Source organism: Salarias fasciatus, chromosome 18, assembly GCF_902148845.1.
Source record: "Salarias fasciatus chromosome 18, fSalaFa1.1, whole genome shotgun sequence".
Lineage (NCBI taxonomy): Eukaryota > Metazoa > Chordata > Actinopteri > Blenniiformes > Blenniidae > Salarias > Salarias fasciatus.
Window position 1 is genome coordinate 7360406 of NC_043762.1, and position 14316 is coordinate 7374721.

Genomic DNA, 14316 nt, shown 5'->3' on the forward strand with positions numbered 1-14316 from the left:
ACGGCAACACAGTGCAGAGCGGAGCGGAGGGAGGCGTCTGGCGCTGGTAATGGGATTTAACAGGGGGAGCGCTGCGACCAGTGAGGGGGGGGCGGGGGGGGGGGGGGGGGGGGGGGGCGGGCGGGGGGGGTGAAAGTGGGGGAGCAGCACTAAACGGGCTGCAGATAAAACCCTTCTCAGCCCTGACACAGGAAGCTAAGACCCAAACACAACAGAATAAATATTGCTCACCCGGCGGGAGAGCTCAGAGAGATAAGTCGCTCTAAAATGTTTAGAGGCAGATTATATTAGTGCGATCGGGATGAATGAGGCTCAATCTGGGCTGTAATCCCCTTCAATGAATTAATTAATACCGCAACACACTTGACTGAAAACATTTAAGTCTTCTTCCTCCTCATCTGATTGAATCTTTTTTCTTTCCTTCCTCGCCCTGAGGACGCACGCCGAAGCGCCGTCGCTCTCTTTGAAGGCAGGAGCCGCGTCGGGATTTACAGCGGCCTGTTATTTTTATATGGACGATCAATCTCGCTGCACCTGCAGTGCTGGAAATATCCTGCATGTGGATGTGCTCCATCAGCCAAACATGCACCAGGAAGCACATTGAAATTCAATTTGCCATTAAAGGTGATGCACGCGTGCACGCACACACACACACACACACACACACACACTGTACGCAGCGATGCACCTTCAAACAGCAACAGCAGCGAATTTATGAAGAATTCCTAAACCAATCAGAGCTAAATTAATTGAGGTAAGGACGACACACACACACACACACACATCTGCAGTCATCAGTCTAACGCTCTGCTGGAGGCGCGGCCGGCATGCGTGAGCGTTAGTGAGTGCGCACGTCTGGCAGGAAGACAGGCTGGACGCATCGCGCCGAGGTCGCTCCAATGTCAGGGCATCCCGGCGGACGCCGGCGTCTCCGCGGCCGTCCGGTGGTCGCTCCGGAGGCGCCGAACGCCGAGGAGAGCCGCTGCATCCAGGACTGGACCCGACCAGCTGGAACCACACGAGAAGTGCTCCTGCAACGCCTCTGCTTCTGGCTCACTGACTCATTATCAAGATAAAAACAGCAAACAATGCAATTCCTGAAGTTTAAAGGAGAAGTTTCATCTTTTCATGGCCTGATTTCAAAATCCTTGCAGTCAACTGATGTTCCAGGACCCGAAAACCTCCAAGAAATTCTGGCTTCCCTGGTCAAACCGAGCCCACTGCCAGCTGTGGCAGCAGTGATCGGGGCAGAGAATTAGCATTTACCACACACCAAGTGAGTTTAGCTTAAACAATTTCCTTAAATACGACTAAATTATGGTTTGAAATGTCAACCACTCACCCAAACATGTGCTGCCTCTAATTTAGTTAAAAGGGGCTGTATCATGCTTTTTCAGCTAGTCCAAACCCTAGAATTGGCATTAACATGGTAATAGTTTATTTTTGGTGCTAAGGAAAAGTCATTTTGTGTGAAATAAAAGATTTTCTGGGGCTAATTCTGAAACCCGGAAGAGAAAATGCTCTGTTTCACTGAAAATCCCGCCTCTCCCCCTGTGGACTTTGACTGACAGCGAACTTCAACCAATCAGAGCTTCAAAACAAATATGCTAGCTAGCTTTAGCTCTTTAGCTCTAGCTTCTCTACACGCAAAGACACGGGAAAACGTCTTTTCCTGTTAGAAACTCACCAAGCGCAGACCCTTCAGACTCTTGCTCTTGCTTGACTGTTGCTTTCAGACGATGGTTAAAGTTTATCTCCGTAATCGGAGTTACAAAAAGCAGCAACGCTGATTGCCGAGGGCCTGCGGGAGGAGGAGCGGGGGCTCAGGGGAGCCATCTTCTCCGTGTGACGTCAATATGGGAAACAGAGCGTTTTCATGGGTACGGGAGGGGCTGCCTCTCTGAGCAGCTGAAACACTAGGAAAGCTCAAATTTTTGGTGAGTACATAACTATATAACAAGGTTAAAACATACAAAAAGTGAATTTTGCATGATACAGCCCCTTTAAAATTATTCCAGTAAGGCTGAGCTACGTGAGTAACAGATACGATGTGAGATGTTGGGATTTAAAGACAGATTTGAGGAAAACATTATCTGCTGTGGGTCAATGATGCATTAAAACCCCTGAACAAACTCATCAGGTGAACTGATGCTTTGTTTTTTAAGCCCATCTTCTCTGGTTTTGTCCGTACGGAGTGAGAACTCAGTCACACGATATGGATTCAGACAGTTAAGAAATGTGAGAAAACACTGATGGACAATACACTGTTATTAAATTTTCAAATGAAAAATTAAATGAAAAATCTTTCAAGGATTTTTTGTTCTATTAAAAGGTTTATATTCTGACAGCGCTCCAAACCTGGACTGACGTGCTGAACTGTGTCTTTCACAATAAGGAGAGAAGGACTCAAACGACGAGCTCAGACAGAAGATTTATGACTGAAATGATGTGATGAGAGTTATCTAATCACCGGACAAAGACCTTCCTGTGAGCGGTCTGAGAGCGAGGACCGAAAGCACACACACACACACACACACACGAACGGACTGTAATTTACAGTGCTGCCGCTCGCTGGGCCGTCCTGAGGCTGTGCAGAGAGAATCAGCAGGCGTGTTGGGCGGGGAGTCAACAGATTTCTATTCCTGGTTTCCCAGCAGAGACGTTCGGCGGCAGATCGCTCCAGAAAACACCGACTCTCCAAGGAAACCACCCCGGTGGCTGCAACGACCCGCCCAACATGCACATGCAGTACATCCTCCTGCAGGATGGCGTGAGCGTGCACGTGTGTGCATGTGCGTGTGTGTGTGTGTGTGTGTGTGTGTGTGTGTGTGTTTGTGCAGGAGGTGGCGTGCGAGCGGCGGAGGGTCGCTCCCATCCTGCTCCTCTCCACTAAGCTGGGCCTGACCTCAGCCTGAGCCCCGCCGTGCATTACAGACCTGCACAATGGGGCTTTTATGGGGCCCGTCACTCACGCTCTCACTCAAACGCCGGCCTGGCACGCCGCCGGGGGGGCGGGGGGGGGGCAACGCCACGCCGCTCTGCCAAACTGGCACAGGACAAAGACACGGTGGACACAGCTGAGAGGGGAGTTAAGACATTCACCGGGAGTTTCTACACTAATGCCGTGCAATCCCTTCAGTCAGCCCGCAAAAAAAAACACAAGACTCAACAATTAGCTTCTGATAATAACGAGCAGTTTCCTCAATCCCGGAACGAGCGCCGCACAATTAAGACAACAACAATAGCAAGAGAATCAGGTTCAACACTGAAAGAGGAGTTCGGCTTCGTGATTAGTCACAGCGGTGTGTGTGTGTGTGTGTGTGTGTGTGTGTGTGTGTGTGTGTGTGTGTGTGTGTGTGTGTGTTGGACACTTGAGACTGGGCTGCAGCGCTGACTCTGCAGATCTGACGGCGAGCAGAGACAGCAGAGAGCCCAGGCTCCACCTCGCTGCTCCCATTAGCGGCTCCGGCTCCTCTCAGATGTGTAATTACAACCAGCTTCACCTGACGCACACACACACACACACACACACACACACACACGCCGTGGACGGACATTAATCTGATTTTTTTTTTTCCTCATCGCAGCTCAGAAGATGAGGACGATGTTGAGAGGTGACGATGAAAGGCTGCAAATATTCTGCTATCTCCTCAGAGATGGTGAAATACCATAGAAGAAGAGTGATAAGGACGTGGAGGACACATCCAGAGCGCATCAACCAGGACGGAAATGAAACGCGACACCGGCTACAACACTGGAACACGTTTCTGTGTTGATGTTATCTGACTTTGTGTCCAATGAAAAGATAAGAGAAAAAAAAGATAGAAAAATGAAACTGGCAAAAGAGAACCACAACAGTGGTTTTGTGGGCCAGACTGGAGCCTCTTGAGGGCCAGTTTTGGCCCACTGGCCTTATGTTTCACACCCCTGACTCCTTCTCATCACTCCGTCATTTCACAAGGAAGTGATCTTTTCTGAAGTGACGCCATCAGACGCCGCCGCGCAGCGGAATTAAACCACAGCGACTCATCAAACAGCTTTAATTAACTTTACCGGGACTTTTCAGCTGGGTGTGATCAGTGAAGACGTCTGCTGGCGCACAGCCGGACGCCGCCACGCTCCGCCACCCTGTGAACAGCCGTAAAACCACCGACCGGTCCACACCTGATTAATGACCCGCCTCCTCGGCTGAGCCGCCCATCACCGGTTGCCACGGCAACAGATGGACGAATTTAAGAAAAACTGTGGCGTTTTGTAACTCCGCTCATGCATTTATGTTGAAATATCACATGAGCGAGCGGCCCGAGGCGTTCCGGCAAATAAACCAAGACGTAAATTAATTTTATTGATCAGTGAGGAGAAAACATCAGATCTGTGAGATATAGAGATGAGCTTATAAGAACTTGCAAATGAGGACAGCAAATCTAAACTCTCTCCTCTAAACGGGGCCGTGAAGAGTGAAATGCACAGTAATTTACTGCCGTCTTTCCTCGCTTTCTTATAAATTTAAAATAAGATTATACTGCAGAGGAAGATTCACAAAATGTCTCGTTTCTGTTTAGAAGTTTCTGAATATACCTCAGGTGTATTTTATATATTAATTTACAACTCAGAGAGAGATACCGAATCTCCAAGAGAACAGTTTCAGATTCTTTACACTTGAAAAGCTGCATATCACCAAAATATCAACCGATAAAGTGTCTGTCACCTTAAAGAAAAGAAAAAAAAAGACAGCAAATATAGAAGGAAAAGGGCAAATATCCAAACACTGCAACAGAAACCGATACAGAGCTCGCTCACGGCTTATTGTGTCTCTTCCACTTGACTGGTTCTGCTTGAAAACCAGCGGATTGTTTATTGTCTGATGCCAGAAACCCTCCCGAGTGGCGTCTGATCCCGGTTCTAAGCTGATCACGCACTCATGTCACAGCCGTGGTGTTATAAGACCAGCAGCATGAATCGCTCCGAGAGGTCAAAGGGTCAACATCTTCAAAGAAACCAAACGGTTTACAGTGCGGCAATGTAGCAGAACCTTTCCGGGGGAAACGCAGGAGACAAGAAGAGGCCGGTGGACGTGAGAGGCCTCTGTCTGGAGGTCATTTAACGCACGTCCTCCAACCGGAGAGCGGAGCTATAAAAACACACCGAGGTGTGTGACGGGAGTCACCGTGTGTGCAGCAGCACCAGCTGCAGGCTCCCCAGCAGAGGATTCTGGGCCTGCTGGCAGTGAGCCAGCCGAGTGTGTGTGTGAGGGGAGGCAGTGACGTTATACACACACACTCCACAGTGTACAGAGGAAAAGATGGGATCAGATAGAGGAGCAGAATAATGCTGACAGATCAGGCCTGGTAAGAGATCCGGCGTCTGCCGGGCCGGTCCCGCCACGACCAGCCGCACGGCGCGGCTCAGACGTGTAAAACACACAGATCATCTCCGTTCCCCCGTCGCCTCGCGCCGGCCAGATTAGGAACTCATCTTTGAAGGACCTGTTTACAGGATAAACCCGGCGTCTTGTCATGTTTTCATCTGACGAGGCTTTTTGTCTTGTTTTTTTCCTGATTTCTCCCCTCATCCAGGGGTTTTTGCCGGTTTGCTGCAGCCTCTTCTGTTTCTCGGTCACTTAAAGTGAACAGTATTTTATTTATTTCACCATCTGTCCCTGATGGGAGACGACCGGAGAGTCGATCCTCGCAGTCTGCCGGGGTTAATAAACATCGACGGATCAGTAAAACGGGGCTGCTGGAGCCAACTAGTGAGAGTCAGAAAAGGCAAAAAGCCACCGAGAGAACTCCGACACGAGACGGAGGAACAACACTCGACCGCAGGAGACACTGTGCTCAAGTCAGGAGCAATCCGTCACTGGGCGAGAATGTAAATATACTCGTTCTGCGTTTCATCTGCTGCCTTCAGGACTTGGATTACACACATTATACATACACACTTCACCAGAAATGACAAGAAGCTGATGAACCCGGTCTTGGTCCACAGGCCTCGTGTTTGACACCCCTGCTCTACGGTAATTTATAACAGATCAATCTTATGATTGAATTTTCCTCCACTGGTTCATTCAGAGCTTCCTCCGAGCTGCATCCGTTTCCTCCAGGCCTCGAATTGTGATATTTGTGCACTAAAGACTCTAGTGTACGTTGCACAGTGCCTGAAATATGGAGTCAGAGGAGCAAAAAGCAAACAAATAAAAAAAAAATCTCCATATTGTGATTCTAAACATGTTTTCTCCCTGTGGTCATGATGAGAACTGAGTGGAAGGAGCAGGATCAGATGATTCCTCAGGCAGAGACGGAGAGCAGCAGATTTCTGGAGACGTCGCCGGTCCTGACGAAGCCGCGCCGCTCCGTCTTTACAGCTGGACTCATCATTTAATCATGAGTGTGTTTGCGTGCGACGCTCAGCCCCAGAGAGCCGGGAGTGCCAGCCTGCGTTTGGCTCCTCGGCCTCCCACTTCGTCTCGACTCCCGCAGGAAGAACGTTTCACTCCCGGATGAAGCACTAACCGCCCGGCGAGCCTCCGTCCGTCCGGCCTCTGGTGCTTCTACGGAGGAAACGTCCTCCGGGATCCGGACTGAAGGCGGCTGCGCTAACTGGAAATGGAGCACTCTGAGGGCCCGTCCACACGGCAGCCAGCTCAGGGGGAAATGTCCGTTTGCTCGGAGGAGCCACGGAAAACACAACTTCTCGAAAAGTTTCGGGCTCCGACTACGTCCTGTTCGGTATTTCTGGCGTTGCCGTGTAAATGAGAAAAAACAACGTTTGGTGTGAAGGCTGCAGGTCGTCCTGACGAGCTGCTTCGGACTGTTTTCTGTCACACTGCCCTGCTGCTGCTGCTGCTGCTGCCTCCCGGACTCAGACCATCTCTGACCTCTGCTACTTCTAATTACTGCTTTCAGTCCGGCAGAGGATGATCCAGTCGGATCGCTTTCGCCGAGAATAAACGCAGAGAGGACAGACACTTCGAGGTCTGCCGTCGTCTCCGGGACGTCACGCAAGTGCGTTCCAGCAGAAACACATTGAAACACTGCTGCATTCACGCTACGGTGAGGCGCTTCTGCATCAAGACAGAATTTAACACGGGAAATCTGGAGACGGAGAGCGAACCACTGCACCACTGACAAACATCCTCCTCCAAATCCGCTCTGTCCAGCCGACCCCACGCCGTCCTCTCTGCTCCTCGCGTTGGGAGGATCGGCGAGGAACACAGTGAGGCTGCCGAGCTGCCGTCAGCCTCCCTAAATATAACTGCTAAAGCCATTTGTTCCGGTGGAGGAGAGAGGCTGCGCCATACAGACCCCTGGCTGGCGGAGCGAGCGCTCCTCCTGGTTTGGGATGTGGGTTAAGCTGAGCAGCGAAATGTGAGACAATGGGGAGATTTTTTTTTTTTTTTTTTTTTTTTCCTGCTGATGGATTCAAAACCTCCCTCGGTTCTGGTATCTGTTCAAACCACACGGTTCTGCAATAAACTGGTTCTTTCTTCACGTTAAACATTCAAACAGGACATTTTATACTCGAACTTTAAAACACGCAACGTCTATCTCAAAATTCATTCACGGCGTGTGTTTGAAGCCGTGAATCCCCCACCTGCAGACCGACTTCACTTCCCAAGAGACTGCCTTTCATGCAGATGTTGGATTCGTGCATGGCGGCGGCGGCGGCGGCGGCGGCGTGACGGTATAAGCTTTATATGGATGTGTGTCACTGCAGCAGATTTTGACTTCCAGCAGCGTCCCCGCTGCTCTCCTCACGCCTCTCCTCCTTCCTATTGGTGCAGTCAGACGGCAGATATTAACTAGGTCAATGAGATTCCTTCACACTCCTCTGACAGGGAATCACGGCGCAGGGAGGCGAGGAAGGAGAGGTGAGAGGCGGCGATGAGGAGGATCAGAGCAGGAAGCTTCAAAGCTCGCCGTGCTGAGAGGAGTCTGCAGCGACTCCCGCTCCAGCATCCGCGATGCGACTTCTTAAAAAAAAAAAAACGCAGAAACTTCCCGTCTGCAGCTCAGATAGTGGCTCAGGAGAGTCAAACACGTTTCGCTTCAGGCCAGTTTCATCTTGAGTGGACCCACCGCTAAAACAGAGCCACAAAAACCTTTCTTGATCTCCTGCGCTGTAGAGTATACGTGATGAAAATGCTGATATTTTCACAAAAACACGAACAACTACAGAATATGACCACAACCTCCACACAGAGCCCGATTTAATGACGCCTTCTGGTGCAGAATACGGTGAAATGTCCTTGAAACTTCTCCTCTGGCTGTTGCACCTGCTGGTTTTTTTTACCCGGCAGCACAGCTCTGAGAGGGAAAACCACACTAAAGAGTACCTGGAGGAAATCCGTGCACAGGGAGAACGTGCAAACCACTGCACCACAGTGTGAACACTGCTTCAGGTGCACGTATCAGTGAGTCTTCCCTCAAGCATCTTTCCGACGTCCTGGAGGTCCAATGTCCGCGGATCTGCAGCCGCTCGCCTCCCCTCCCGCCCGAGCCGACAGCAACACGCCAGGCTGTTTTATAACAGCCCTTCTAGTTGGATTAATCCATGTCGGGGCGCCAATCTCTGGGCCAGAAACACACTGTGCGGCTTCTGATCGCACGGAGACAGCAAGAGACGGGGAATTGTAACAGAAACACGACGGTTTTTAATTCTAGCTGCAGATTACTGCGGAATATTCTCACTTTTTCAGGTGTTTTATAGCTGCTTGTTTGTCTCCGACTGGCTCGAAAAAAGGATCAATATAAAGTATAAATACAGCGATCTGGGAAATTTGGCCGACATGGAAATCAGCAGCTCTTTGCCTTCATTCCCGTGTCTTTGCGCCGTCTTTGGGAGGTCTCTTGATTTTTGTCAGGCTTGCTGACTCGGTGTTGTGGATTTTATACCTCGCCCGGGTCACGGTTTACAAGCTCTAATTAAAGCAGGAGGAAAAAAGGCAGAAGCTTAAAATCCTGTTGAACTGCATTCTTATCAGCCGCGCTCGCTCCACCTCTCGGTCCTGTTCCTGAGATTAATCTCAGCCTGAGCGACTCGCACAGCAGAGGGCAGCTTCTTCAGGACGCCGACGATCATCCTTATCACTTCTGCCCTGGATATTTATCATAAAACCGTAGACAAAGACCCAGAATCCATTGCAAATCCATAAATGAACATATCGGGGGGCGTGTTGCAGGAGACTGGAAGCCTGCTTGTGTTTTTCTGGGACAAACCTCGGGGGAACACGAAAAACTCTGCGCTGGTTCGGAGCAGCCTCTCCGCTCCCCTTCCCTTCGTGCCGGCGTCATCCGGCGCTCATGCATGTATTCATCACTTCCCCAAGATGCACAAAACTGTACACAAGAGCGGCGTTACGGGGCGCGGCGCGACCTTCCAGTCGGATTCAATAACCGGGACGAGCACTGAGCGGGAGTCCGCCCATGAATCAGAAACCCGCCGGACGGTCGCCCCGGTGAGCCGCTGTCCAGAAGTTCCCCGAGTCGCAGAGACGACGGGGAAAAAAACTGGAGTTTGTTTCCAGACCAGACATGGATTTTCTGTCCCGTTTCCATCAGGAGGATCAATGGTGATGAAGCGTCTCTCAGAACAACATTTAAGGTCACATACGTCCCCGGAGCTTCGATTTTAAACGCGCGGAGGACATTTTTTTCCAGCAGGTAGAAGCATCGCAAGCGCAAACTGTGTCATCCAGCTGCCATCTCCACGCCGAGCGCTCCGGCATTAGCCTACTTTCTCTCCGCTGGCAGACGGCGTGCTACCTGCCGTTGTCAGAATCGATTAGTCTAAGCAGCTGAACCTGAGCAGCGCTGAGAATAGCCTCTGCCCACGGCATTACCGGCCTGGAGACCTCAGCTCAGAGTTATCAAAGCAGATCCTCAGAACTCAGTATCTGTAAGAACATCTGTCCCACGAAGAGTCCCGGAGCGCTGCAATTCCACAGAGCTGGGATAGAAATGATAACACTGGGAAGAAGAAGCTGCTGAAAAACCTCCTCGGAGCCGATTTCAGAATCCGAGGCCCTCGGGTGGAGCTCGGATGATTGGCTCTGGTTTTCCTGCAGCCCAACGTTTCCTCTGCAGAGATCCAGCAGAGCGAGGCGGGAAGAAGCTCCAGCAGCAGCCGGACACATCCATCACGCACCACCCACACCACCCGGCCTGTGTGTGTGCGTGTGAGAGAGTCGGTCTCACCTCTTTGGTCCGCTCCAGCTCGTTGTGCAGCGCCTGCTTGGAGATCTCCACCTCGATGATCTTCTGTCGGAGCTGCTCGTTCTCGTCCTCCGCCCGGCTGCGTTTGTCCTCCACGCTCTCCAGCTCGTTGTGCAGACGCACCGACACGTCTTTGGCCACCTGAGGTCACGGGAAGGGGCCAGAAAGGTCACGCGACGTGTGACTTTAACACACACACATTTTGACATTTTTCTGTTGACCGACCTTCAGGTCCTGCTCCAGGCTGCGCAGCAGCTCCCCGTCCACGTGTCCGGTCTGAGCCACCCGCAGGCTCTTCTGCTCCGCCTTGCGCAGGCGGTACTGCAGGATGCGGCAGTTCTTGTTGGAGCGGTCCAGCTCCCTCCGCAGCTCCTGCAGCTGGTACACCTCCTCCTCCAGGTAGCTGTCCCGCACCTCCTCCATCTCCGCCCGCAGCTCGTCCACTTCATCCTGAGGGCGACACCACGGCACGTTACAGCCCTGATCGAAAACGCCGCTTTGAACTTATATTCAGGAGCAGGACGGGACTCATCATACAGTGTCAGAATCTGAAGCGGAGCAAACACCCCAAGGTCAAGACTTCAGAATCCGATGCTCCAACATATTAGAGGAGTGATATACCTTTGTAGAACCTGCCAAAACTTTCACATGATTACATCTGAGTCTCAGTAATGCTGGTGACGTAACGTCACGAGCTCTAAGCATCTTATCTCCTGGATTGGAAACATCCATATTCCCAAACTCAGGAAAAAAAAAGAAAAGGCAGATTTATCTCCTGAACTGAAATCAGCAATGCTTTGTTTCTTCAAAAAGGAGGAGGAGGATGAGGAGGTGGAGGAGGAGGAGGAGGTGGAGGAGGAGGTGGAGGGACACTCTCCTCTGTTTGTTTTACAGATTTCCCCTGAGAGTCAAACACTGAGGCTCAACTGGCACCTGATGAAAAGACGGAGGGGGGAGGAGGAGGGTGTCATTTAATGAAGACTGAATCTATCCTCATGTGGGAGAGCGCCGGGCCTGCTGTGATCCCTGCCGGTCCCCCGGGGGGAGGGGGGAGGGGGGGGGGTCCTCCCGATCGATGGACGGGTTAAAAGCAGAGCTGGAGCCACGAGAGGCACTTTGAAGGAAAGATTACTGACGTTTATGAAGTGTGTGTGTGTGTGTGTGTGTGTGTGTGTGTGTGTGTGTGTGTGTGTGTGTGTGTGTGTGTGTGTGTGTGTGTGTGTGGCCACTGCCACTAGTCAGTCAGCTGTGGTTAACGTCACACTAATGAGACGTGGGATCACTCCACCGCTCCGGCCCACTCCAGGTGAATCCTGTGTTTAGCAGCAGTGCCGGGGACTCCCAGACACTTTGGGGCGTGAGGGGAGGGGGTGGGTGGGGGGCAAAGACTCTCCGAGTCCCAGCTGGCAGGAGGGTGTTTGAACCCCACACACACGGGACATCTGACTGTTATCAAGTCCTGTGGGATAAAGCCATTACAGCCCGAGCCGCAAAGCTGATTAACTCCGTTGTGTTTCCACCCGGCTGGGGAGAGACGCCGACATGCGTGATCAAGTTTGAAATAATACTCTCATCAGGAACATGCAAATAGACCTGCCCGGCTCCCCGGTGCCGCATTATCTGTCAGAACCCGCCCCCTCCGGCCCCCCGGCTCATGGGGGAAGCCTGCAGAGGGTCCTGACACGGAGAAGCTTCCTGATCAGACCCTGAGCTGAGAAACCCAACAATATCTGGAGTCACTGTTTTTAATACGCTCAAAGGAAACAGCTGCCTCAGATCCCCTGCATCTATTGTGGAAGTGTCTTTGAGCAAGGCACTTGAACCTCAGACTGCTATATGGACTGAGCGCCTTGCGTGGCAGCGGCCTCCACTGGTGTGTGAATGTGATTAAAAGTGTGTATCAGTGAAATCCATTCATCACTTTGTGTGATGTGTTTGAACATGGTGAGTGGAAAACCTAAAAAAACAAAAACAAAAAACAAATGTAAAGATGAAGGTGAGTCGACATCAGTCACGTGCAGACATGGAATTAAAGGGGAGGGGGGGGGGGTCAATAAAAGCCCCATCAGCAGAGGTCAGAGGATCCCAGGGGGAGAGGGGTGAAAGCAGACATGATGGATGGAGAGAGGACAGCTGGACATCAGTGACCTGGAGCTGCAATAACTTCCAGACTGAAGAGATGGATGGGGGGGGGGGGGGGGGGGGGGGGGGGGGCTGCTCCGGATGGAGCCTCTGCTGGGTTCAGGTCCGGGATCCGGTCTTACCTTGAGGTAGTCGTTTTCAGATCTCAGATCCTCTATCTCCCGCAGCAGCTCCTCCTCCGGTGCGTCCTTGGCTCCGGGCAGTTTGGGCTTCTTGCCCCCGTGCGCCCCCGGAGCGGGCTGAGCCTGAGACGAGCCCCCCTTGGCGGAGGACGCGGCCGCTCCGGGCGGGTTGTCCCGGTCGCTGGAGCCGGTGCCGGACTCCGCGTCGCTGCTGGCGGCCGGCGCCAGCCTCTGCTCGTCCGACAGCGGCTCGGACGGACAGTCCGACAGGTCGGAGCTGCTGTCGGTGTGGCTGGCCCGGCCCGGGGGCGCGCCGGTCGGGACGCGGATCGGGGATCCATGGCTGAGCGGGCCCGGACTCCCGGAGGGGGGCTTCCCTTTCTTGCCTTTGGTGCCGTCCGGCTTGGCGCCGGCGGCTCTGGGCTCCGGGGCCGCGGGCTGCGGAACCTTCGTGGGCTTCTTCGCCACCGCAGACTTGGCGGTGCTCCGCGCCGCGGCCGGCTTGTCTTTGGAGCCGGGGCTGGTGCGTCTGGAGCTGCGGTTCGGCGGCGCTAGGGACCCCGGGGCGGACTGCTGCTGCTGCTGCTGCTTGTTGAATTTGGGGGACTTGGGGACGATGGCAGGTGGCTTGGCGGAGCGGGAGTGCACATCCTTGAGGAAGGGTCTGGCCGGGGAAGGCGCTCGGTTCAGCCGCTTCTTCTCCAACTGGTGGTTCTGCGGTCTGGTGTCGCTGCCGGAGCCATTGGAGCTCTCCATTATACACCGGCACCACCCGCTGCAGGAGGCCGATGGAGGGAACGATCAATCCGCCGCGAGGAGCTAAACCCCCGACGAGCCACGCCACTGAAGCAGCCCGGTTTCTCTTCCGTCTTCCCCGCCGGGCTGAGGATGCGCATCGTGCGTGGAGCTGCGTGAATTCACTCCATCCTCACTGCGTGCACCAGGTTGTCTCAGCGGAAGGAGGACCGGGAGGGGGCGGGGGGGGTACGGACGGGCGGGCTGCGGTGCCGCTTCTGGTCCGGATCAGCTGGTCTCCATCGCTCCGGTCAGCCCCGGTGTGCGGCTCCTCCTCACACTCCTCCCGATCTGACACGGAAAATCTGCAATCTGCGGTGTGAAGCTCAACGCCCGTGATTTCCTGCGGGGCGCATGCGCACCTGCCGCCGCCACACACCCCTGGCTTTCTCCCGGACCAGGAGGGACCGGGTCCGATCAGGTCTGATCGAGGAGGGGGGGGGGGGGGTACAGCCTTTACCAGGTCTGACGCGTAATGTCGCGCATGACCAGATGGCGCGCACGTTATTGGCTATCGATCACCTCCACGTGAGGACTTCGGGGAGACTTCACTGATTGTTTTGATACATTTGAGTCGTTCTGACATCAAGAACACGATTTAATTCGTGTTCCTGTCTGGATATTTACACAATTTTAATTACTAGAAAATTCTTTTCACACTAAAATAGAAACAAAACCACATTTTCACACTTCATGAGAACATTTGTATAATCCACTATTTCTCCATCTTTAGATGTGTAGGAAAAATAGCTTTAACCTTAGAGATAATCTAGCTTCATTTCTTTATTCTATCATTTTACTTTTCTATCTTTATTTTCAGTTGTTCTATAGTATCTTGGATTTTGTGCCTTGCAGGAAACATAAATGTTATTCTGCAATAAATATTTTGTAAATTACAATGTTGGTACAATGTACAAAAAAAGCTTCAGGTGAGGAGCAAAGACCATTCAATGTTCACTTCCTCTAATCGATCACTTGTTTCAAATCTCTCAAAACCAGGACCACTTTTTCAAAAACCTTATTAAGAATTATTGTGGAATTTT

General features: G+C 52.3%; 1 protein-coding gene across 1 annotated transcript in view; it reads right to left on the reverse strand.

Annotated features, from left to right (window-relative positions):
- LOC115405295 (microtubule cross-linking factor 1-like) overlaps nucleotides 1-13526 on the reverse strand; it is a 44434-nt gene extending 30908 nt beyond the window's left edge. Inside the window, exons 1-3 of the mRNA XM_030114830.1 lie at nucleotides 12479-13526; nucleotides 10440-10664; nucleotides 10197-10355 (exon numbers count right to left, since the gene is read on the reverse strand). Coding sequence (XP_029970690.1) covers nucleotides 10197-10355; nucleotides 10440-10664; nucleotides 12479-13234 — 1140 coding nt within the window. The 5' untranslated portion in view covers nucleotides 13235-13526. The remainder of the gene's footprint in view (nucleotides 1-10196; nucleotides 10356-10439; nucleotides 10665-12478) is intronic.
- Between the last annotated feature and the right edge of the window lie 790 nt (nucleotides 13527-14316).